Genomic DNA, 27502 nt, shown 5'->3' on the forward strand with positions numbered 1-27502 from the left:
TATTCTTTTTCTCATAAGGTATTGGCTATCGAATATATTTTCATTTTAAATGTGAGCATTATAAATGATATTATGCAATATGCTTAACAGCAAAAAACATTCACCTCAACTGTCCTCTTAAGCAACTGACATGCACTAAGCATACCTTGGGAACTTATCTATGGGATTTTAATGTAAGCATAATAGTTAAATGCAAATGAGCACCATGATTTAGAGCAGTATGAACTGCCAAATAATTCTGTATAGAATGTTGTCATTTTTCTCACTAGAGGTATATCTAGAATCAGAGTTCCCTCTGTCCTCTAACTAAATATGCTCATTTCTCTACAGATAGATGCTTGGTTTTAACAGTAAACCCTACAGGCATGAAGAAAGCATTGCTTTACAAGCATTTAGAGGAGAAGGGCTTAGCTGTGGATAAATAAAATAGACAATGGGAAAATAGAGACAAATACTCCACTTTCTAGCAAAAGAGGAAATATTTTGATCTTACAGAGTAGATGAGAGAAAACGCACAGTATTTGTTACATATGGAGGCAACCTGCTGTATATACTCCTGTTTACATTCACACATACAAATATTCTATTTTATTTACTGCTTTTACAAGCACATGCTCAGTCACTAAGTTGTGTCTGACTCTTTACGACCCCATTAACTGTAACCTACCAGGCTCCTCTGTCCATGGGATTTTCCACACAAGAATACTGGAGTGGGTTGCCATTTCCTCCTCTAGAGGATCTTCCTGACCCAGGAATCAAACCCACGTCTTCTGAATCTCTTGTATTGGCAGGTGAATTCTTGATCACTGAGCCACCTGGGAAGCCTTATATAAGCACGTCAGTTTGCTATAACCTATTTCCAAGGTTTCCCAAGTACATGAAAAATAAAAACATTCATTTAGACTCTACTGCAACTTCAGAAACAGTTCTATACATATGACCTCTTTGTATCCTGTCCCAAGAGCACACTTGGACCATTGATGGCACACTGGAACCTGTCTGAACAATACACTGACGATGGCAACATTTTCAGGTGCCAAATGTATTAATAATTCAACCTACATGGAAACTGTAACAATGGGAATAGTGTATAAGGGCAGAGAGATTAAATTCCATTACAAAGCCAATAAAGTAGTGATTAATGTTTGTTTGTTTGTGTGGTTTAGGGTTAAGTTTGGATCACACATCTCTGAGCTGTGAAATCTGTCAGGTTCAAATCGAGAAGCATCTTCCAGTGCAAAAGAAACATGGAGAAGACGTCACTTCCTCAAGGCACTTATACCAGCCTCCCTGGCTGCTATAACAAAGTATCACTAGGTGCACAGCTTTTAAAAGAATAAAATTAACTGTCTCACAGCTTTGGAGGTTAGAAGTCCAAACTGAGGTGTCAGCAGGGCCGTGCCCCCTCTGTGGGCTTCAGAGAAAAACCCTCGCCACTGGAGTTTGCTGGCAATACTTGATATCTCTTGGTTTGTAGCTACATCATCCCAATTTCTGCTTCCGCTTTCTCATGGACTTCTTCCTTCTGTCTCTGTGTCCCCATAAATCTCTTTTCTCTTAGAAGAAACCCAGTCTCTGGATTCTTGTTGCTGTTGTTCAGTGGCTAAATCATGTCCAAATCTTTACAAGTCATTCAATTTAGGGTTCAGCCTAATCCTGATGGCTCAGTGGTAAAGAATCCACCTGTACTGCAGAAGACTCAGGAGATGCGGGTTCAACCCCTGGAGAAGGGCATGGCAACCCACTCCAGTATTCTTGCCTGGAGAATCCCATGGACAGAGGAGCCTGGTGGACTACAGTCCACGGGGTCACAAAGAGTCGGGCACGACTGAACAACTGAGCATGTACACGCACTAGTCCATTATGACCTGATCCTGATTACATCTACAAAGACTCTAAGTCTAAAGAAGGTCACATGCATAGGAATCAGGGTTAAGAAGTGAACACATTCTTTTGAAGGACACATTTCAACCCACAATAGAATTAAGTGGCAAAATTAAATTAACAGACCTCAAGAAAAATACATTTTTCTTCTTCCCTACTGGTAGAAATGGAATAATTCCATTTAATAGCAGTCTTTTTCTGATCTCCTTTCCCCATTACAGGGCCTAGTCATTATCACGGTGTTACCCAGAGCACTTCTTACTTATCTCATAGATGGAACACTGTGGGTTATTGAGCTTGATTTCTCATTTCTTGCTTGTCTGTTCTTTAGCCCTAAGTTTTCCAGACTCCATAGCAAAGAGGTCACTCCATCTGGGTTTCTAGGATACTGGGATCCTTATTAGCTGATTTAATTTATACATTACTTGCCAACTTAGCTGAATACCCTTCCATAGCCTGATTTAAATACTACAAGGAATGTTTCCATACTAGTATAATATATAGCCTTTAATAAGTCATTCAAAATCTGACATTCCTTTGTGAACACTTTATGTAATTAATAGGAAAAAAAAAAGAAAAATGAAATAAAAAAGAAAAAATGTAATCAAGTAGGCTGACACTCAGCAAAAGATAATTAAAATGATCCTGTTTTGTTTCTCTATTTCATTAACATGCAAATGAGATTCATGAAGTTTAATATTGTGTTTCACCAAGAGCCACAGAAATGAATTAAGAATGAAAATGAGTCCTACTGATGGAGATTCCTGATGAGTATATAAATTAATGAAGAAAATATGATTTGATCCAACAAGTAACACATCATATATATATACATATATATACACATGGAGAGAGAGTATGTGTGTGATTTATTGAACCCCAACAAATGAAATATAGATAAATAGTTACATTAAATTTTGTATCTCTTTTCATGGGCCAAAGCCTATGAAATGTTTTATTAATCAAATGGAGTGGTGGTAAATGTTAAACTCTGCTTTACTTTTAAAAAGAAGTACAAGATAGAAACTTCATTCTAAGGTCAGTGTTGTGATGGCAGCATTCTCACAGGAGGGACCATTGGCTCAGAATCTGGACCAATCCCCTTAGGGGCGAGGAAAGCCCACTTGCCTGTAGTAAGGGATTCAGAATTGAAAACAAGAGAAATAGTCCAGTGTGACAGTAACTTTCACTATAAGACAAATAAAAGTAACAGCAAGAATTAGCTACACTAAAGTATTCAAAGCCCACAAAGTTCTCCTTGTAAACTGAGTAATACAAGGATCTCTGTTATTACTCACCAATGATACTCTCACACTAAGAAACACACAAAGTTATGGCAATTGTACCCAATAAAAAAGAGAAATACACATAGAAGAATGTATCAAATAATACCAGATATAAATTTTTGAATAAACTCAAACTCATGCTGCAGTGCTAAGTATTTATAGCACGTATCATATAGCAAAACACACAATCTATTTGTCCTGTTCAGTGTTCAACGTACTCAAACATTAAACAATAGCACAAAGGATAAGATCAACCCGTAAACTTAGAAGTGGCTGAGGACTTCCCTGGTGGTCCAGCAGTTAAAACTCCGCCTGCCAATGCAGGGTACGTTCAATCCCTGGTCCGGGAAGATCCCACATGCTGTGGGCAACTAAGCCCGTGCACAAAAATGACAGAGCCCGTGCCTACAGCCTGTGCTCTGCAACAAGAGAAGCCACCACAACGAGAGGCCTACACACTGCAACTAGAGAGCAGGTCCCACTTTCTACAACTAGAGAAAGCCTGTATGCAGCAACAAAGAGCCAGTGCGACCAAAAATAAATAATAATTAATTAATTAATTAATTTAAAAATACCCACAATATAAGAAACCATTATATACCCACAGGGTTTCTATAGCTTAGTTGGTAAAGAATCCGCCTGCAATGCAGGAGACCCCAGTTCAATCCCTGGGTCGGGAAGATCCCCTGGAGAAGACAAAGGCTACCTGCTCCAGTATTCTGGCTGGAGAATTCCAGGGGCTGTTTAGTCCGTGGGGTTGCAAAGAGTCAGACACGACTGAGTGACTTTCACTTTCACTTCACCTTCACTATATAGCCACTAGAATAACTAAAAACTGAAAAAAAGAAGTGGCTGATACAACATGTGAGAAGGGGATAAGAAACGAATGAATCACAGTTTTACTAATATAGGATGTTGGTGTCTTTTTTATGATTGTTAATAGTAGTTTTTGGTTAGTATTGCTAATTCTCTGTCCATAGAATGGATGAGCAGATGGGTTTTGTCTTAGCATATAGGAGGGATAACAATGATACTCTGTCTTTAAGTCCATAGAGTTTTGAAATTCCCTTATTTCTACAGTAAGTTACCATTTAATTATCTGCACTTTTCTTGAAACATACTCAAGCAATCAAACACAACCTACTAAGAGATAGTCAACAATATGAACTAAGTATTCCTAAAGGAGCATGAAATCTTATTAACTTCCCATTCCTCAACAGAAGAGAAAATCATGTCATTCACATTGAGAATTAAATAAACTTAGGGATGACTATATTTAAATAACTAACAACTTTTTTATTGAAGGATAATTGCTTTATAGAATTTTGTTGTTTTCTGTCAAATCTCAACATGAATCAGTCATAGGTATACATATATTACCTCCCTTTTGAAACTCCCTCCCATCTTCCTCCCCATCCCACCCCTCTAGGTTGATATAGAGCCCTTGTTTGAGTTTCCTGAGCCATGCAGCAAATCCCTGTTGCCTATCTATTTTACATATGGCAATGTAAGTTTCCATGTTACTCTTTCCAACGTCTCACCCTCTCTCTCCCCCCCATATCCATAAGTCAATTCTCTATGTCTGTTTCTCCATTGCTGCCCTATAAATAAATTCTTCAGTACCATTTTCCTAGATTCCATATATATGCATTAGATATTTACCTTTCTCATTCTGACTTACTTCATTCTGTATAATAGGTTCTAGGTTCATCCACCTCATTGGACCTGACTCAAAAGTGTTCCTTTTTATGGCTGAGTAATATTCCACTGTGTATACGTACAATTACTTCTTTATCCATTCATCTGTTGATGGACATCTAGGTCACTTCCATGTTCTAGCTATTGTAAATAGGGATGCAATGAATAATGGGATACATGTGTCTCTTTCAATTTTGGTTTCCTCAGGGTATATGCCTAGGAGTGGGATTGCTGGGTCAAATGGTGGCTTTATTCCTATTTTTTTTTAAGGAATTTCCATACTATCTTCCACAGTGACTGTATCAATTTACATTCCCACCAACAGTGCAAGAGTGTTCCCTTTTCTTCACACCTTCTCCAGCATTTATTGTTTGTAGACTTTTTGATGATGGCCATTCTGACCAGTGTGACGTGATACCTCACCAGTGTGAGGTGATATCTGTCCGTGTGATGTGATAGTTTTGATTTGCATTTCTCATCTTTTCATGTGTTTGTTAGCCGTCTGTATGTCTTCTTTGGAGAAATGTCTGTTTAGGTCTTTTTCCCACTTTTTGATAGGGTTGTTTGTTTTTCTGGTACTGAGTTATATGACCTGCTTGTATAGTTTGGAAATTAATCCTTTGTCAGTTGTTTCATTTGCTATTATTTTCTCCCATTCTCAGGGTTGTCTTTTCACCTTGCTTATAGTTTCCTTTGCTGTGCAAAAGCTTTTAAGTTTAATCAGTTCCCACTTGTTTACTTTTGTTTTTATTTCCGTTATTCTAGGAGGTGGGTCGTAGAGGATCTTGCTTTGACATCGAGTGTTCTGCCTATGTTTTCCTCTAAGAGTTTTATAGTTTCTGGTCTTAAATTTAGGTCTTTAATCCATTTTGAGTTATTTTTGTGTATGGTGTTAGGAAGTGTTCTAATTTCATTCTTTTACATGTAGGTGTCCAGTTTTCCTAGCACCATTTATTAAAGAGGCTGTCTTTGCCCCATTGTATATTCTTATCTCCTTTGACAAAAATCAGGTGCCCATAGGTGCATGGGTTTATTTCTGGGCTTTCTATCTTGTTCCAGTGGTCTGTATTTCTGTTTTTGTGCCAGTACCATACTGTTTTCATGACTCTAGCTTAGTAGTATAACCTGAAGTCAGGAAGGTTGATTCCTCCAGCTCCATTCTTCTTTCTCAAGGCTGCTTTGGCTATTCAGGGTCTTTTGTGTTTCCACATGAACTGTGAAATTTTTTGTTCTAGTTCTGTGAAAAATGTCATTGGTAATTTGATAGGGATCACACTGAATCTGTAGATTGCACTTGGTAGTATAGTCATTTTCACAATATTGATTCTTCCTACCCAGGAACATGGAATATCTCTCCATCTGTTTATGTCATCTTTGATTTCTTTCATGAGTGTCTTATAATTTTCTGTGTACAGTTCTTTTGTCTCCTTATGTAAGTTTATTCCTAGATATTTTATTCTTTTTGTTGCAATGGTGAATGAGATTGATGCCTTAGTTTCTCTTCCTGATTTTTCATTGTTAGTATATAGAAATGCAAGTGATTTCTGTGTATTGATTTTGTATCTTGCAACTTTGCTAAATCTACTGATTAGCTCTAGTAATTTTCTGATACTATCTTTAGGTTTTTCTATGTACAGTATCATGTAAGCTGCAAACAGTGAGAGCTTTATTTCTTATTTTCCAATCTGGATTCTTTTTATTTCTTTTTCTTCTCTGATTGCTGTAGCTAGGACTTCCAGAACTATGTTGAATAATAGTGGACACCCTATTAATTAATAGGACACCCTTAAATAAAGTGGACACGCTTGTCCTGATCTTAGGGAGAATGCTTTCATATATAACTAGTAACTTTTAAAATTGCTTCTTGCAAACTTCCTTCTTATCTTAAAACAGAGGATCAGTTACATTTTCATGGCTACTGTATACATAATGATTGTATATTGTTGTAGAAAAGTGTATTTTAGGATCAAGATGGAGGAGTAGGGAACCTCTGAACTCACCTCCTCCCACGCATGCATCAAAATTAAACTACTTAGAGAGTAACTATCTATGAGAATGACCTGAAGACAAGCAGAAAAGATTTAACACAACTAAAATCATAAGCTAAGAATCATGAAAACTAAGATCATGGCATCTGGTCCCATCACTTCATGGGAAGTAGATGGGGAAACAGTGCAAACAGTGTCAGACTTTATTTTTGGGGGCTCCAAAATCACTGTGGATGGTGATTGCAGCCATGAAATTAAAAGACGCTTACTCCTCGGAAGGAAGGTTATGGCCAACCTAGATAGCATATTGAAAAGCAGAGACATTATTCTGCCAACAAAGGCCCATCTAGTCAAGGCTATGGTTTTTCCAGTAGTCATGTATGGATGTGAGAGTTGGACAGTGAAGAAAGCTCAGTGCCGAAGAATTGATGCTTTTGAACTCTGGTGTTGGAGAGGACTCTTGAGAGTCCCTTGGACTGCAAGAAGATCCAACCAGTCCATCCTAAAGGAGATTAGTCCTGGGTGTTCATTGGAAGGACTGATGTTGAAGCTGAAACTCCAATACTTTGGCCACCTCATGCGAAGAGTTGACTCATTGGAAAAGACCCTAATGCTGGGTAGGATTGGGGGCAGGAGGAGAAGGGGACGACAGAGGATGAGATGGTTGGATGGCATCACTGACTCCATGGACATGGGTTTGGGTAGACTCTGGGAGTTGGTGATGGACAGGGAGGCCTGGCATACTGCAATTCATGGGGTCGCAAAGAGTCGGACACGACTGAGTGACTGAACTGAACTGAAATGAAAAGCATAACAAAAAAGCAACAACAAAACAGGCAGGAAGGACAGAGATGCAATCTAGTCGGGACACCCAGCCCAGGATCAGTGACCCGCAAACACGGGGGAAATCATAGTCACAGAGGTCCTCCTTGAGGGGCATGGTGTCCAAGCCACATATAGGGCTCTCAGCCCAAGAATCCTGCACAGAAAAGATGAGGCCCCAGAAAGTCAAGCTTTGAAAAGTAACAGGGCATATGTTTGGAACAGCCAGAGGTCTATGGACAACAGAGAGTGCACGCTTAAAGGATGTGTGCAAAATCCCACATATGCAAAGTCCCACTGGAGAGGCAGTAGTTTCAAAGGCACCTGGGTCAGACTCAGTTAATGCCTTTGGAGAGCCTCCCACAGAGACAAGAGGCAGCTGAGACTCCCCAGAGTAATGAGACACTAGTGGCTATTTTTGGAATCTCCTTCTACTGAGCTGACACCAGCAGTGGCAAGTGCCATTTTGGAATCCTCTCCCTAGCCTATTAGTGCCAGGAACCACCAACATCCAGGCTTCCCAGGTGCCAATACAGGAGATGCAAGAGATGAGGGTTCAACCCCTGGGTCAGGAAGATCCCCCGGGGGAGGAAATGGGAACCCACTCCAGTATTCTTGCCTGGGAAATCCCATGGACAGAGGAGCCTGGTGGGATACAGTCCACGGGGTCACAAAGAGCCAGACACGACTGAGCACATACGCATGATAACAACATCCACCAGTGGGTCCACAACAGGCAGGAACAGCCAGCCGGGGGTGGGGGGGGTGGTGGTAAGCCCCACCTGCCAGCTCACCCACAGTGGTGAGCCCTGCCACAACACGCCTCAACATCACTCATCACCAGGGAAATCCAAATAAAGACCACAATGAAGCATACCTCACACCTGTCAGAATGGCTATAATCCAAAAGGCAAGACATCACAACTATCAATAACAAATGTTAGGGAAGATGCAGAGGAAAGGGAATCCTGGTGCACTGTTGGTGGAATTGTTAACTGGTGCAGCTACTATGGAAAGCAGCATTGAGGTACCTCCAAAAATTAAAAACAGAACTACCATAAAGTCCAGCAACTTCACTTCTGGATATTTACCCCAAGAAAATAAAAGCATGAAAAAGACATATGCCCTTCTACGTTCACTGCAGCATTATTTACAGTAGCCAAGTAATGGAAACAACCAACGTGTCCTTTGTAGATGAATGAATGAAGAAGATGCAGTATATACATATACAATGGAATATTTATTTTTCATTAAAAAGTGAAATCTTACCATTTGTGATAACTTAGATGAATCTAGAGGGTATTATGCTCAGTGAAATAAGTCAGACAAAGACAAAATTGTATGATTGTACTTATATCTGGAATCTATAAAACAAGCAAAATGAAATCAGACCCATAGAGACAGAAAAGAAAGAGATGGTTGCCACAGAAGGAATGGAAGGTTGAGGGATGAATAATATAGGTGAAGGGAATTAGGAGGTACAAAATTCGATTTATAAAATAAATAAGTCACAGGATGTAATATACAGCATAGGGAATATGGTTAATAACATTATAATATCTTTGGTTACTAGACTTAGCGTGGTGATCACTTCAAAGTGTATTTCAATGTCAAACCAATATACTGTACACCTGAAACTAAAACTACACAGTATATCAACTATATTTCAATTAAAATAAAAATTTTAAAGAAAAGTTTATTTTATAACATACGTTTAAAAAAATCACCAGATTGAGGGAATTCAATTCTTTGGGTGCTAAGCTGTGGATGTGACTGGTGATAGAAGCAAAGTCCGATGCTGTAAAGAGCAATATTGTATAGGAACCTGGAATGTTAGATCCATGAATCAAGGCAAATTGGAAGTGGTCAAACAGGAGATGGCAAGGGTGAACGTCGACATTCTAGGAATCAGCGAACTAAGATGGACTGGAATGGGTGAATTTAACTCAGATGACCATTATATCTACTACTGTGGGCAAGAATCCCTTAGAAGAAATGGAGTAGCCATCATGGTCAGCAAAAGAGTCCGAAATGCAGTACTTGGATGCAATCTCAAAAACGATAGAATGATTTCTGTTCGTTTCCAAGGCAAACCATTCAATATCAGAGTAATCCAAGTCTATGCCCCAACCAGTAACGCCGAAGAAGCTGAAGTTGAACGGTTCTATGAAGACCTACAAGACCTTCTAGAACTAACACCCAAAAAAGATGTCCTTTTCATTATAGGGAACTGGAATGCAAAAGTAGGAAGTCAGGAAACTCCTGGCATAACAGGCAAATTTGGTCTTGCAGTACAGAATGAAGCAGGCAAAGGCTGATAGAGTTTTGCCAAGAGAACGCACTGGTCATAGCAAACACCCTCTTCCAACAACACAAGAGAAGACTCTACACGTGGACATCACCAGATGGTCAACACTGAAATCAGATTAATTATATTCTTTGCAGCCAAAGATGGAGAAGCTCTATATATTCAGCAAAAACAAGACCGGGAGCAGACTGTAGCTCAGATCATGAACTCCTTATTGCCAAATTCAGACTTAAATTGAAGAAAGTAGGGAAAACCACTAGTCCATTCAGGTATGACGTAGATCAAATTCCTTTTGAGTATACAGTAGAAGTGAGAAACAGATTTCAGGGACTAGATCTGATAGACAGAGTGCCTGATGAACTATGGACAGAGGTTCGTGACACTGGACAGGAGACAGGGATCAAGACAATCCCCATGGAAAAGAAATGCAAAAAAGCAAAATGGCTGTCTGAGGAGGCCTTACAGATAGTTGGGAAGAGAAGAGAAGCGAAAAGCAAAGGACAAAGGGAAAGATATTCTCATCTGAATGCAGAGTTCCAAAGAATAGCAAGGAGAGATAAGAAAGCCTTCCTCAGCAATCAATGCAAAGAAACAGAGGAAAACAAAAGATTGGGAAAGACTAGAGATCTCTTCAAGAAAATTAGAGATACCAAGGGAACATTTCATGCAAAGATGGGCTCGATAAAGGACAGAAATGGCATGGACCTAACAGAAGCAGAAGATATTAAGAAGAGGTGGCAAGAATACACAGAAGAACTGTACAAAAAAGATCTTCAGGACCCAGATAATCATGATGGTGTGATCACTCACCTAGAGCCAGACATCCTGGAATGTGATATCAAGTGGGCCTTAGAAAGCATCACTACGAACAAAGCTAGTGGAGGTGATGGAATTCCAGTTGAGCTATTTCAAATCCTGAAAGATGATGCTGTGAAAGTGCTGCACTCAATATGCCAGCAAATTTGGAAAACTCAGCAATGGCCACAGGACTGGAAAAGGTCAGTTTTCGTTACAATCCCAAAGAAAGGCAATGCCAAAGAATGCTCAAACTACTGCACAATTGCACTCATCTCACACGCTAGTAAAGTAATGCTCAAAATTCTCCAAGCCAGGCTTCAGCAATACGTGAACCGTGAATTTCCAGATGTTCAAGCTGGTTTTAGAAAAGGCAGAGGAACCAGAGATCAAATTGCCAATATCTGCTGGATCATCGAAAAAGCAAGAGAGTTCCAGAAAAACATCTATTTCTGCTTTATTGACTATGCCAAAGCCTTTGACTGTGTGGATCACAATAAACTGTGGAAAATTCTGAAAGAGATGGGAATACCAGACCACCTGACCTGTCTCTTGAGAAACCTGTATGCATGTCAGGAAGCAACAGTTAGAACTGGACATGGAACAACAGACTGATTCCAAATAGGAAAAGGAGTACGTCAAGGCTGTATATTGTCACCCTGCTTATTTAACTTATATGCAGGGTACATCATGAGAAATGCTGGGCTGGAAGAAACACAAGCTGGGATCAAGATTGCCAGGAGAAATATCAATAACCTCAGATATGCAGATGACACCACCCTTATAGCAGAAAGTGAAGAAGAACTAAAGAGCCTCTTGATGAAGGTGAAAGAGGAGAGTGAAAAAGTTGGCTTAAAGCTCAACGTTCAGAAAACTAAGATCATGGCATCTGGTCCCATCATTTCATGGCAAATAGATGGGGAAACAGTGGAAACAGTGTCAGACTTTATTTTTTTGGGCTCCAAAATCACTGCTGATGGTGATTGCAGCCATGAAATTAAAAGACGCTTACTCCTTGGAAGGAAGGTTATGGCCAACCTAGATAGCATATTGAAAAGCAGAGTCATTACTTTGCCAACAAAGGTCTGTCTAGTCAAGGCTATGGTTTTTCCAGTGGTCATGTATGGATGTGAGAGTTGGACGGTAAAGAAAGCTGAGCGCTGCAGAATTGATGCTTTTGAACTGTGGTGTTGGAGAAGACTCTTGAGAGTCCCTTGGACTGCAAGGAGATCCAATCAATCCATCCTAAAGGAGATCAATCCTGGGTGTTCATTGGAAGGACTGATGTTGAAGCTGAAACTCCAATACTTTGGCCACCTCATGCGAAGAGTTGACTCATTGGAAAAGACCCTAATGCTGGGTAGGACTGGGGGCAGGAGGAGAAGGGGACGACAGAGGATGAGATAGTTGGATGGCATCACTGACTCGATGGACATGGGTTTGGGTGAACTCCGGGAGTTGTTGATGGACAGGGAGGCCTGGCGTGCTGCGTTTCATGGGGTCGCAAAGAGTCGGACATGACTGAGCGACTGAACCGAACTGAACTTTGCCTATCCAGAACCAATCCCAAATGTCATGTACAACCCATCAGTTTCTGCCATTTGCTTATTTAGAAATTTACTTCCTTTATAATTTTCTTCCTTTTACAATGTATCACTTAACAATGATTTTACTAAAAGAGAATGGAAGATGAATGAGCTTCATCATGAACCAATCAGAGCAGAAAAAGCAGACTTACCATCTCTTCGGTTTAGCCTTGCAAACCCAGGACCATGACTGCTAGAGAGCTCGGAAGAACTGCTGAACGATGTTTGAGACAAGGTAGACACCAGAGGGTCATCACAGTTATCTGCCAAGAGGAAAAATTCCACATTCAGGTTAGTAGCCTGCTGACAGCTTACTTGGATTCAATAGATAAAACAAATAAGAAAATAAAACAAATAAACCTAACAATATGCCCACTGCTTATATATAGTAAACACTCAATCAGAGAAAAAGAATTTAAAGACAGGACATATGGAAATGGAGAAGGAAAACTACATAGAAATTACAAAATAGTATTTTGAGGTAGAAACAATTTACTTAAGCAAGAAACAAAAATATCTAATCAGTATAACTAATTCACACAAATAAATGTATATTATTTAACTACATTAAAATTAAGAACTTAGAGCTGTCAAAAGACACGTGAAGTGAAGAGAAGTATCACAACTTGAAGAAAGTATTCCCCGAACAGTTTACAGTTAGTGTTGCAAATGAAGGAAAACAAAACAAAAATAAGGAAAAGCAAAAACTCCTTTCAAATCAGTTAGAAAACACCCTAGGAAAAAATGACACATAAACCAGACCAGAGAGTTCACAGCACAGAACCACTTTAAAATGATGCTCAAACTCAAAGTGTAAATTAATACTACAATTAGACACTATTTTACAGAGCTTCCCTGGTGGCTCAGACCATAAAGCATCTGCCTGCAATGCAGAAGACCCAGATTCGATCCCTGGGTTGGGAAGATCCCCTGGAGAAGGAAGTGGCAACTCACTCCAGTATTCTTGCCTGGAAAATCCCATGGCTGGAGGAGCCTGGTGGGCTACAGTCCACTTGGTTCCAAAGAGTCAGACATGACTGAGAGACTTCACTTTCACTTTCACTTTACAGACAGTAGGCCAGCAAGATTTAATACATCTGACAACACCAGATGGTCTAGACAATGTGGGCCAAGAGAAGCTCCAACATCCTGCCAGTGGGAGTGTAAACATGAGAATCTACTTTAAAAAAAACCAATTTATCATCAGCTTGCATATTTTGAACCTCTGCTTCCCATGGCCCATGGACCCCACTGATGTGTATGTCCGCCTCGGCAGAGCCGCCCAATGATAAGGGTGTTATACCAATACTAGTATTAACTGTGTGCCATCAGGAAAACATTGGGGAGCATTAACCTAGAGCAACTCTTGTATTTGTTCACAGGGACATGTGTGCAATTTCTAGCAACAATGCTCATAGCAGCAAAAATTGACAATCTGAACATTTACTGATCAAATAAGAGATAAATAAATCATAGTACTTTTCACAGTGGAATAACATACAGCAGTAAAAAGAATGACACCAACGGACACCAAAAGAAAAAAAGGTGGGATCTTAGAAATAAAAATTTTAATGGAAAAAATGCTATAGAAGACCATATAATACATGTTGATAGGTTTGAGAATCTTAAAAATAAGCAAAGCTAAATAAAACATTATTTAGGGACATATGTGATGAGGAAAATACTATTGAAAAACAAAGAAATGAAAAAGACAGAATTCAAGACAGTGGTCACTTCTGAAGGAAGGCAGGGTTGTGTGTTTGTGTGTGTGTGTGTACATTCACATACATACATGTATGTATCAATAGGTATATAAGGGTATATAAAATACATATATACATGTCTTATTACCTATTCTATTATGTATGTCATACAGCCAATAAAAAGGAAGATGCAAACAGTAAGGAAAAGTATAAGAATAGTCTCATGTTGACATTTTATTCAGCTGACTCTTCATTTCATGCAGTCTTTCGATTTTCATATTATACAATTACTAAGCTGTAGCCATTTTTGCTCTTACCAGATAATATTTCTCTTATATTTAGGATTTAACATGTGTTGGTAATTAAAAACCATGCAGGATTATTGTCATAATTTTTAAATTAACAATGAACATTTTAATTTAAATAAATCTAGGAATTACATAGATTCACCTGAAATTTTATGAAGTCTATGCTGTTTGAACATAGGTTTTTTTTTTAACTGTCACTAGCAGTTTTATTGCTTAAATATTCAAACTACAATAATTTTCTGCAGTGCTGTTACTTGAAATATACACTTTTCCTTCAAGTTAAAGGTTTAAAGTACAGTTCAGTTCAGTCGCTCAGTCGTGTCAGACTCTTCGCGACCCCATGAAGGGGTCCAAGAACATTGGAGTGGGTAGCCTATCCTTTCTTTAGCGAATCTACCAATTTTTACCATTCCTCTTTGAGATATTAATATTATTTTGCAGATGAGGTAAAATTGAGACATAGAATTTGGTTAATTTGCTCATCTTATTGTGATGAGACCATGATATATTTAAATACTACATCAGATCATCCTAATATCTGGTCCCTTCACCGAGTACATATATAATATATGTACATATATACTATATGTATGTACTATATACATATAGTTATATATTAGTAACATAATGTATTATATACATCTAATATGTATATGTACAATATGTGTACTTATATACATATGTGTGGATCACAATAAACTGTGGAGAATTCTTAAAGAGACGGGAATACCAGACCATCTGACCTGTCTCTTGAGAAACCTGTATGCAGGTCAGGAAGCAACAGTTAGACATGGAACTAGACATGGAACAACAGACTGGTTCCAAATAGGAAAAGGAGTACGTCAAGGCTGTATATTGTCACCCTGCTTATTTAACTTATATGCAGGGTACATCATGAGAAACGCTGGGCTGGAAGAAACACAAGCTGGAATCAAGACTGCCGGGAGAAATATCAATAACCTCAGATATGCAGATGACACCACCCTTATGGCAGAAAGTGAAGAAGAACTAAAGAGCCTCTTGATGAAGGTGAAAGAAGAGAGTGAAAAAGTTGGCTTAAAGCTCAACGTTCAGAAAACTAAGATCATGGCATCTGGTCCCATCACTTCATGCCAAATAGATGGGGAAACAGTGGAGACAGTGTCAGACTTTATTTTTTTGGGCTCCAAAATCACTGCTGATGGTGATTGCAGCCATGAAATTAAAAGATGCTTACTCTTTGGAAGGCAGGTAATGACCAACTTAGACAGCATATTTAAAAGTAGAGACATTACTTTGCCAACAAAGGTCTGTCTAGTCAAGGCTATGGTTTTTCCAGTAGTCATTTATGGATGTGAGAGTTGGACAGTGAAGAAAGCTGAGTGCCGAAGAATTGATGCTTTTGAACTGTGGTGTTGGAGAAGACTGTTGAGAGTCCCTTGGACTGCAAGGAGATCCAACCAGTCCATCCTAAAGGAGATCGGTCCTGGGTGTTCACTGGAAGGACTGATGTTGAAGCTGAAACTCCAATACTTTGGCCACCTCATGCGAAGAGTTGACTCATTGGAAAAGACCCTGATGCTGGAAGGATTGGGGGCAGGAGGAGAAGGGGACGACAGAGGATGAGATGGTTGGATGGCATCACCGACTCGATGGACACGGGTTTGGGTGGACTCTGGCAGTTGGTGATGGACAGGGAGGCCTGGTGTGCTACAATTCATGGGGTCGCAGAGTCAGACACGACCGAGCAACTGAACTGAATTGAACTGACATATGTATATAAACATATATATGCATAATATATAGCACAGTATAGTTATACTAAAATGTCGTGCATTTATTATATATATATAATTATGCATAAAATATAATTATATTTACAACTATAATGCATATATGTACAGGTATGACATACATATATTACAATATACATATGTGTACTACAAAATGTATGTGTATATATATGTATATATAGTGTATACAAGCTGCCCTGTATAAATGCTAAGTTGGCCATCAATCATAAGTTTAACTGATGGCATATACTTATTTTATGGCCTTCTTAGGTAGGACCCAGGGACAGCCCTCCATGTGCTCTCCCTCCTTCTTGAATGCACCCTATCTCACTAACGCTAGAGTCCAAGGAGGCAGTGGCATAGAGCACAGTCTCCAGGTGAGGCAAGAGGGAGGAAGTGCTGGGGCCTAGCAGGGGCCAGGAGAAGACAGACAGACGGGAAAGGGAGGATATTGTTTTCAAGTTGAGGAGAGCTGTAGGCATTTATTCACAGAAGTATATACTTATGCATTTAAGTGTAAATATTTTTATATTCACATATTACATATAGATTAATATACCTGTATTCACTACTATATATTATAGTATTTATATTATACATACATGTGACATGTGTTATTCACTTGTACATACAATATGTGGCATAATTTCATGTGCTCAGTCACTCAGTCATATCCAACTCTTCCATGACTCCATAGACTGTAGCCCACCAGGCTCCTCTGTCCATGGGATTTCCCAGGCAAGAATATTGGAGTGGGTTGCCATTCCCTTCTCCAGGGGATCTTCCCAACCCAGGAACTGAACCCAGGTCTCCTGCACTGCAGGCAGATTCTTTACCATCTGAGCCACCAGGGAAACCCTTGACGTCCCCCTGAGACAAATATTGTATGGCATTACTTATATGCAGACATGCTCAGTCATGTCCAACTCTTTGCGACTCCATGGACTGTAGCCAACCAGGCTCCTCTGTCCATGGGATTTCCCAGGTTAGAATACTGGAGCAGGTTGCCATTTCCTTCTCCAGGGGATCTTCCTGACCCAGGATTGAACCTGCATCTGTTGCATTGGTAGGAGGATTCTTCACCCACTGAGCCACCAGGGAAGCCCAAAAGGGTCACAGGAAAGCATGAAAGACTTCAGTCACCAGTGAAATTTAAAAACACTGTCATCAAGGGGGACGGCTTCTACAAATCAAAAGAGTAGCAAGGTATGTTTGGTTAATTTGTGTTTTTTTCTATTAGAGGAAGAAACGAACATCACTCTTACTACTCTATGCTTTTTCAAAATTATATTACTCTTTATACAACTTTTCATAGTCATATTAGAATTTCCACATTAAACTTGATATATAGTGAGAAATGTATAACTATTATACTTTTGTCTTTTTGTAGTTACAGAGTTTTTTGTTAATGTTTTCATATTTTTGTTTTGTTTTGATTTCACATTTTTAGAGAATTATATTAGAATATATATATATATATACATATTTATTACTATGCATACATAATTATTTTAGAATATACATTCCCCCTGGAGGAGGCATAGCCACCCACTCCATTACTCTTGCCTGGAGAATCCCCATGGACAGAGGAGCCTGGCGGGCTACAGCCCTGGGGTCTCAAAGAGTCAGACACGACCGAGTGACTGAGCACACACACACATGCACATTCTAAGGGAAAAAATTACCTATTTTCTGTTGAAACATTTTCATGTGCATGCATGTACACACACGCACAATGACACACAAATCTACAGCTTTCAAGCCAATATCTCAGAAAAGATACTGTTTACTCCTTACTGTGAGAGAGCTTACCATTGTCATTAAAAAGACAATGATGAATTAGATCTCTGGCAAATTGTGTATATGAATATACTCAATAGCCTCTTACAAATACAGATGCAAGCTATATTGAAAGCATTTTAATATAGCTTGATTGAAAGTAATTTAATTTACTTTTACAAAGGCCTTTGTTTCATAATTTCTATAAGTAAGTAAAAGCTGTTCAGGTTTTAATAAAAGTAAATTAATTTTCTTAATCTCTGTGCAATACTATCTGTACTAAGATAATAGATGTATGTTATTGGCTGCTTATGTTCTTGGTGCTGTATGTGTATTAAATACTGACAAATACTTTATACCATTTGATACTATTAACTCCATTGTACAATTGAGGAGAAAGGGACACAGTAGTTAGACGATTTACTCAAAGTCACAGAGCTGCTGTTCTGAGCCACAGACTGTTGAAACTGGTAATCTAAAATATACTTGCAAAAAAATAGGGCAGATTTTCAGTAACATTCAGCTTAGTTGCCACTGAATTAAACAACTTTCTCTGTTATTTGGAAGACCTGCCACAATCAGTTGCATGCCTCCTAACGAATCATGTTTCCCATGGGAATACTCATTAAAGAAGGATAGGACAGGACAGAAAAGGACAGGCAGGAAACGTGCTTAATATCTTCAAAAAATTTCCGTACACTAGAAGCAGAAGTGAGACCTTCCACTGGGAGCTTTAGAGACATTGGCATCTCAGTCTTTTCAGAAAACAGTGGACTGTTTAGACCTATTAGAATCCAAACATTCCATTGACAGATTGAGGATTAGGAATGCCTTTCCCTTCAAGAAATCTATTTCCTTAAAATGCTTTATTCCAATCTGTATTATTGAAATTGTCATTCAGTTGAAGTTGGAAATAATGGACTAATTTAGGAAAAGTGTGGAATTATGCTGACATACACCAAAAATATTGTGTACAAGGCAAGCTTTCATCCCCAAAGTGAGAACACAATATTGTTCTTTAACCATAAGTTCAACCTGAGTTAGTTCTACAGATTATTCAGGTCCAGTTTCAGGATTTCAGAAGGAGTCCCATCTTTCTGCCCTAGCATGACACAGGATCCAGACCCTGATGACCACTCCTGCCCAATGAGAGACTGAATATACAAACAGACAATGACCATACTACATACAAAAATAGAACTTCTGACTCATAAAGTGCAGCAACCAGCCCAGGAGCCAACCTAGTAGCCAGTTCAGGAAACCAAACAATAACTGCTGTAGCAACTGGCTGCAAATAGCCAGCACCTGGTAAACACCTTACGGCTTCCCAACTTGTGCGCCTGCTTCCAACTTGAGTGAGTGTGTGCTCAGCTGCTCAGTCGTGTCTGACTCTCTGCGACCCCATGGACTGTAGCTTGCCAGGCTCCTCTGTCCAGGGGATTAGCCAGGCAAGAATACTGGCTCAGGTTGCCATTTCCTCCTCCAGGGGATCTTCCCAACCCAGGGATGAAGCTTGCATCTCTTGTGTTTCCTGCATTGGTAGGCAGATTCTTTACCACTGAGACACCTGGACTGGATAAATCTCTGCTAAATACAGAGGAACCGAAATATGCACACCTAATCAATCAAGTAGGATGGCTCACTCCTGATTACCATGTCTACAGCTTCTCCCTGCAAACAGCTTGCAATCAAAGCATACCTGATGCCTTCTTTTGTGTTTTTTCACGATAAAGCTTTCCCTTGCCCCCTGCCAGCATTTGAGTCTCTGCACAACACAAGTGATGGTGGCTGACTCCCTTGCTATAGCAAGTTCTGAATGAAGAGTCTGTGCTCTCAATGAAGGAAACTATAAACAAGGTGAAAAGCCCTCAGAATGGGAGAAAATAATAGCAAACAAAACAACTGACAAAGTATTAATCTCCAAAATATATAAGCAGCTCATGCAGTTCAATACCAGAAAAATGAACAACCCAATCAAAATGTGGGCAAAAGAACTAAACAGACATCTCTCCGAAGAAGACATACAGATGGCTAATAAACAAATGAAAAGATGCTCAACATCACTCATTATTAGAACAATGCAAATCAAAACCACAATGAGTTATCATCTCACACTGGTCAGAATGGCCATCATCAGTCTACAAACAATAAATGCTGGAGAGGGTATAGAGAAAAGGGAACCCTCTTACACTGTTGGTGGGAATGCAAACTGGTACAGCCACTATGGAGAACAGTGTGGCGATTCCTTAAAAAACTAGAAATAGAACTCCATACGACCCAGCAATCCCACTGCTGGGCATACACACCGAGGAAACCAGAACTGAAAGAGACACGTGTACCCCAATGTTCATCGCAGCACTGTTTACAATAGCCAGGAATGGAAGCAACTGAGATATCCATTGGCAGATGAATGAATAAGGAAGTTGTGGTACATATACTCAGTGGAATATTACTCAGCTATAAAATGGAATGCATTTGAGTCAGTTCTAATGAGGTGGATGAACCTGGAGCCTATTATACAGAGTAAAGTAAGTCAGAAAAAGAAAGATAAGTACAGTATATTAATGCATATATATGAAATTTAGAAAGACAGTTCTGATGATCCCACATGCAGGGTGGCAAAGGAAACACAGATGTAAAGAACAGGCTTTTGGACTCAGAGGAAGAAGGTGAGGGTGGGATGATTTGAGGGAATAGCATTGAAACATGTTTATCACCATATGTAATGATGGTAATGATGACCAGTGCAAGTTTGATGCATGAAACAGGGCACCCAAAGACGGTGCATGGGGACAACCCAGAGGGATAAGATGGGGAAGGAAGTAGGAGGGGGGTTCAGGATGGGGGAGAACATGTATACCTGTGACTGATTCATGTTGATATATGGAAAAAGCTGTCATAATTTTGTAATTATCTTCCAATTAAAATTAATTGAAAAAAAAGTCTGTGCTTTTTCTCATTTCGGTGACCTTCATTGATTTCCATGTCAATGAGGTCCTCCTAGCTCTGCAGGTTCATCCTCACAGTTGTAACCACTCTAAGCATTCACTCAGCACATCAAAAAAGAAGCCACAGAAGCCCATCCTAAGAATTTACAGAAGATCCAATTTATGTTTGAAAAGTAGCATCAATGTCCTAATTTTACATATATATATATCACTTTTATGGAACATGCACCTGTAGTAATTCATCCTAGCTACAGAGTATTGTGTTGACCAAAAACTGTTTCCTGGAACAATCTGAACAAACTTTTTGGCCAATCCAATCACGGAGGGAGGTTTGTAACTTGCCCATGACTTGCCCTATTCCAAGTCACTACGACTTGCTTTGTCTGGGGTGTAGTTTAGCCAGGACTAAGCTAATTTGGAAACCAGTAAAATAGACTTGCAAATTAATTTCTATCCAATGGAAAGCTTTGTTCCTTTTGCAAATCTCTTTATGCTTTTTGTACTGTTTCATGAAGTTATTTAAAGATTGAAGAAATGGCTGTGGTATCACACCCCATCCCTTTCTCCCTGTGTAACTATGTCAACTGACAGTGTGTGGAGGCAGCTACCACACAGTGACATTCTGGTGAGAAAAAAGAAATTTTAAGGAGTAGTGATGATACAACTGGGCATGAATAAAATATAAGTTTTCATAAGAGTAGGTGACAAAATATGGGCCTGATTTTTCTCTCTCATCGTTACCTAAAATAACATTTCAACTCAATTAGCTACCACTGAGTATAGATCACTGCTAAATTCTTTAGTCTGTATAGTGATCTGTCTTAGACATGAAAATTAACATTCACTGAGGATACCACTGTTAGATATAAGACAAGCATGAGCTTCTAACTTTGTCAATCAGTGGCTTAAATCTAAAAAATAACATATTGCTGCAACTCAAAACAAGTAAATATTTATCAGTAGTTTTTCTAGAGCTGAGTCAAAGACAAAGATGATTTTCTAGTTTTCAAGAATTCATTTCTGGCAGCAGCCTATAAGTTTCTATGCATTTTCTTCTACATAAGCCATGGGTGATTTATATATACATACTCATATATATATATATATATATGTATGTATATATATATACATACGTATACATATGTATATATGCACATATATGTCTAGGTATATATATATATATACAAATACTCTTTGATGTTAATAGGATAAACTTTCACTTGGAGGCAAACATTGGCTTACATACCCCAAGTTACAGCCTTGAATAGCTTTCCCAGTTAATGGATTAATGGGAAGGCAGTTAACTTTTAATGACAGCACAGCCAGAGGCTGATTGATTTTAGAGGTTTAATAGCAACTATTTGAAGTCCAGATATTAGGACAAGGAGACCTACAAATCCACCAAACAAAACCATCCAAAAGTGAAAGGGTGGAAGAAATAATTAAAAAGTAGAGACAGTATCAGAGTTCTAGGAATCTGTACGCAACACAAGCCTTTACTGACAGATGAATGACCACATGTGACATCATGATGATGTTCCTGAATCTAAGCGCCTACTGCTCGTATATCAAGAGACAAGCTGTTGGGGTGGGGAACAGCAACTTTATTTGAAAAGCTGGCAGACTGAAAAGATGTTGGACTCATGCCCCAGAGAACCACCTTGCCTGATGGAATTCAGGTTTCTTCTAAGAAGGGCACAAGTAAAATCAAACTTCTCCTGGTTCTAGCCAGCCTCCAAGGAGACGTGTTAATTTCTTCCTCCCTGCTGTCATTCACTGGTGGACCTGGTCAAGATGTTTCCTGTAAGCTAAACAAGGATATTTTAGCTTAATGCACGTTTCCTAGGGGGCAGGGGTACCAGAGAAGGGCCCTTATGTATAATTTAAGCTTATAGGCAACATCCCTTTAGTGATTAACTTGCAATAGAATGTAAAAGTTTCTTCTCTATTACAATAAATAGATTTAAGACTTGTGACCATATCTCAAATTCATTCCTTTTACGACCAAGTCTAAATTTTAGAACTGACTTTTGACTAAAAAACGATTTAAAGAGAAAAGCTTTAAGTAGGTATAAAATTCAAAATCATTCAAATAATAGATTGCAGAATATACGAGGTTTAAAACAGAGCTATACAGGGTCCTCTCATAAATTTGGATTTTTTTGGAGTGGAGGTGGGGAGAGTTTTAGAACATTAATAGATGTGTAACATAGATATGATAAAGTATGCTTTGAATTAATGAAGAGGAAGCCTAGTCAAAAGAAAATTCTCATGTAAGATTAAAAATGCACAGTTAGAAAAAATGATAATAAAGTAAAAATGATGTTCACTAACATGAGGTTTATGCTGTTGACAATCTCAACATACAACATACAAGTCAAGCAAGAAAAGTGATGAGACGCTTAGAAAGTATCACATATAAATAAATCCAAGGAAGTTCTGCCTACACTTGCTCATACACAGATTCTGCAATGTACACAAAGTGAGCTCATACATGGAAGTTTATGTGAATCCTCCTTCATTTATTGCAAACAATATAGATTAACTTGCCTTTAAACCTATGATAGAACAACTAAAGTAAAATGGCAATGAAGGTGAGTCTTTAAAAGAAAATAGGTTTAGATGTTTAGTGTAAAGAACTTTTCTTCTATCTTTTTCTTTCTTTCTAATAGGTTCATATAAAGACTCTGGAGTGATACTCAAATTAATACAGACAACTTGTTTTTCACAGCCCAGGAATAGAGACAGAGGAATGGCCACTGTGTTAGACTGCTACTGTAACAAATTACCACAAACTTAGTGTCTTAAAGCAACACAAATGTATTAGCTTACAGTTTTGGAGGTCAGAATGCCAAAACTAGTTTCACTGAGCTAAAGTCAAGGTGTCAGCAGGATGATATTGCCTTCTCAAGCTCCAGAGGAAAATCTGTTTCCTTCCCTTCTCCAGCTTGCAGAGGCCGACTGCATTGTGCATGGCCCTCTGATCGCTGCTTCCATCATCATATCTTCTTCCTGACTCCCCTGCCTCCTTCTTAACACTTCTTCTTGTGATTACACTGGACCCAACTGGATAATCCAAGATAATATCACCATGTCAAGAGCCTTAACCTAATCACATCTATGAAGTCCCTTTGCCAATCAGTCCCTTTGTAAAGTAACAAATTCAAAGACTCCAGAGATTAGGAGGTGGACATCCCTTAGAGGCCACTGTCCTAGCTACCACATTGCCAAACTGTAGGCGTAGAATCAAAAATGTGATTTTTTTTTTCAGATTCAAAACATTGCCCAGAGATTGTTAAAAGGTAGTTTTGACATGTATATTATCATATGTGAAACAGAACACCATTCCATGTTCGATGCATGAGACAAGGGCTCAGGGCCGGGGCAATGGGATGACCCAGAGGGATGGGATGGGGAGGGAGGTGGGTGGGGGGTCCAGGAAGGGGAACACATGTAAACCCATGGCTGATTCATGTCAATGTATGGCAAAAGCTATTACAATATTGTAAAGTAATTAGCCCCCAACTAAAACAAATAAATTTATAAAAAAAAAATAAATTAATTAAATTAAAAAAAAAAAAAAAGGTAGTTTTGAGTCTGGTGTAGTGACACACATATACTGCTTTGATGATGAGACTTTCTATTTTGAGTAAGCCATTGGAATTAACAATAATGGAATCCCTGTGTGTGATTATAATTTGAGAGTGGTAAGACTGGACCTTTGGCTACAAAGGTCTGTATAGTCAAAGCTATGGTTTTTCCAGTAGTCATATATGGATGTGAGAGTTGGACTATAAAGAAGGCTGAGTGCTGAAGAATTGATGCTTTTGAACTGTGGTGTTGGAGAAGACTCTTGAGAGTCCCTTGGACAGCAAGGAGATCAAAGTAGTCAATCCTAAAGGAAATCAACCCTGAATATTCATTAGAAGGACTGATTCTGAAGCTGAAGCTCCAATACTTTGGCCACCTGATGTGAAGAACTGACTCACTGGAAAAGACCCTGATACTGGGAAAGACTGAAGGCAGGAGGAGAAGAGGAAGACAGAGGATGAGATGGTTGGATGGCATCACCTACTCAATGGACATGAGTTTGAGCAAGCTCCAGGAGATTGTCAAGGACAGGGAAGCCTGGCGTGCTGCTGTTCATAGGGTCACAAAAGAGTCAGACATGACTGAGCGACTGAACAACAACAATAACAAGACTGTATCGTTCCTAAAGTCACTCGGAATATTATCTTAGCCATCTCCTCAATACACACAGCTGAGAAAGGTTCTCTTCATTGTGAGCACCCGCTTCTTCTCCAGGTTTCAGCCACAGTTCCCCGTCCTTTACGAAACCCCTCCTCAACCACGATTCCTCCCTTCCCACAGGAAGCTCCCTCCTTAACCTGAATGGACTTCTAGTATGACACCTTTCAGGTGATCTAGGTCTCCACTTGTTGGGATGAAAGTGGATGGTCAGTATCATGAGTTACCTGTCACCTCTTTCAGAACCCAGAACATAGCATAGCATAGTGATTACACGTCTAACCTCACAGCCATCCTCCCAAGAGCTCAAGTCCTGCCTCTGCCAACTACTGAAGGATCTTAGGCACTATATTTAAACTCCTCCTTTCATCTTTAAATGAGGATGATAGTACTAAGGTAAGCTTTCTGAGAATTAAATGTCAGCATATCAAGAATATTGGTAGCTGGTATATAGTAAGTATTGTGTAACTGTCTGTGATCACTACCTTAAATAATTACTAGTATAAATTCAAAATTTTGGGCTTCCCTGGTGGTCCAGTGATGAAGAATCTGTCAATGCAGGAGACAGGGGTTTGATCGCCATTCCAGAAAGATTTTACATGCCATGGGGCAACTAAGCCCATGCACCACAACTATTGAGCCTGTGCTCTAGAGCCCGGGAACTACGGAATCCACGGGGCCCAGCTCCTGAAGCCCGGGCACCTAGAGCCTGTGCTCGGCAACAAGAGAGGCCAGCACAGTGAGAGGCCCGCACACCGCAACTAGAGAGTGGCCCGGCTTAACGCAACAAAAAAAGCCCACATGCAGCAAAGACTCAGCAGAGCCAAAAATAAGTAAATAAATAAAATTATAAATTCAAACATTTCAAGAGTTGGACATGAATAAAATTTAGCTGGCTATCTCTTACAAAAATCTTATTGTAAGAATTAACCCTTAAGAAGGAGAAAGAGAGGGTAGCCTTTAACATGTCCAATCACATTGTTAGCTTCCCTCTAAAAAAAACTGGCACAGAATTATTACCCTAAAAAGGAAGTTAAATGTCCTTGGGATGCACTGTTTTCAATTAAGGGATAATTTTTAAAGTTCCAAAAGGCTCTATTTTTCTTTATATCACTTGAATTTTAGAGTCCTTTGCTTCATTTAATCCAGAAAAATAGAATTTAAGACCGAATGATGCAGAAATTGGGCGGCTGTGATTCATAAGGTAAGTGGAAAGGATTCAGAGGACACAGGCATCTCTTCATTTAGACATCTTTAATGATGTAGTTAGACTGTTCGGAGCATTCATGCTGTGCCCGGCTACCTCACACATGCATGAAGTCAGAGCAACGATGACCTCCTGAGTATGTGCTATTTCCATTAACTGATTATTTTCAACCTGAAATTGCCATATTTCAGACTTTGATTCCTGGAGGGAAAATTGGGTAAGCCTCATTTCAGTTCCTGTTCTAGTCATATTATATGATATTCTGACATTTCGGAACAAATATTCCATTTTATTACCAAATTATTTTGAGACTTGTTATTTGTATCTCAAAATATCACACTTAAAGATGAAGGCTCAAGTCCTTCACAGTGATACATTTTTTGGCAGATAAATGCATTTAATAGGTGAGTCCACAAAACTATTTTAATAAACCGCTATTTCTAACTAAGGGGCAGAGGACAGACGAAGTTGACTAGAAACAAGAAGCTTCTCTGAATACTAACATAAAGTTAGATGGAGGCTATTTCCAGTTCACTGGCTGAGATTATTGTGTTTGATCTCATAACTGAACAAGGGATGAGCTTGGCTGGCCTCCGGGGTTGATTTCCACTGTTTTTGGCAGCTTCCTTAAAAACTGGCTGAGCAGGTGTAAGTTAGCTCAGTGGGACAACAGGCCGATTCCACTTCTGAGTTCTGGAACATTCCAACAAGTCTACACTCCCACCAGAGAGCCACCACTGTTTCAAGGACACTTGGACCTTCCCCGCCCCTGATCTCCTACAGGTACCATCTCAGCATGGCCACCAGAGCCAGATGTGTGAGCCACTCCATAGACAGAGTTTTAAGATGGTCCCAGGATTCCAGCCCGGTGAAGAACCTTGTATAATCCTCACCCCACTCCCTCCTTGACTGCAGGCAAAACCTGTGAAAACCTAGTGATACGGGATATCACTCATGTGGTTAGGTTACATTATACAGCAGAAGAGATCACGAAGATGTAATTAATTAAAATCCCTAATTTAGTTAACTTTAAGTTACATCCTAGGTGAGTATGACCTAATCAGGGAAGCCTTTCAAAAAGTCTTAAAGGCCAAACACACAAAGAAGTCAGAGAGGACCTGAAATAAGTAAAACTGTTTCCACGGTCCTCGTAGAACACTGTCACGTGTT

The 27502-nt window shown here is 39.3% G+C and overlaps 1 protein-coding gene across 7 annotated transcripts in view; it reads right to left on the reverse strand.

The window, feature by feature from the left end:
* Positions 1-27502, reverse strand: part of CNTNAP4 (contactin associated protein family member 4) — a 269244-nt gene that overhangs the window by 214197 nt on the left and 27545 nt on the right. For all 7 annotated transcript variants that reach the window (XM_081508573.1, XM_081508575.1, XM_081508577.1 and 4 more), the window contains exon 2: positions 12520-12630. In XM_081508573.1, coding sequence (XP_081364699.1) covers positions 12520-12630 — 111 coding nt within the window. The remainder of the gene's footprint in view (positions 1-12519; positions 12631-27502) is intronic.

Source organism: Giraffa tippelskirchi, chromosome 7, assembly GCF_054371585.1.
Source record: "Giraffa tippelskirchi isolate mGirTip1 chromosome 7, T2T-mGirTip1v1.2.pri, whole genome shotgun sequence".
Taxonomy (NCBI): domain Eukaryota; kingdom Metazoa; phylum Chordata; class Mammalia; order Artiodactyla; family Giraffidae; genus Giraffa; species Giraffa tippelskirchi.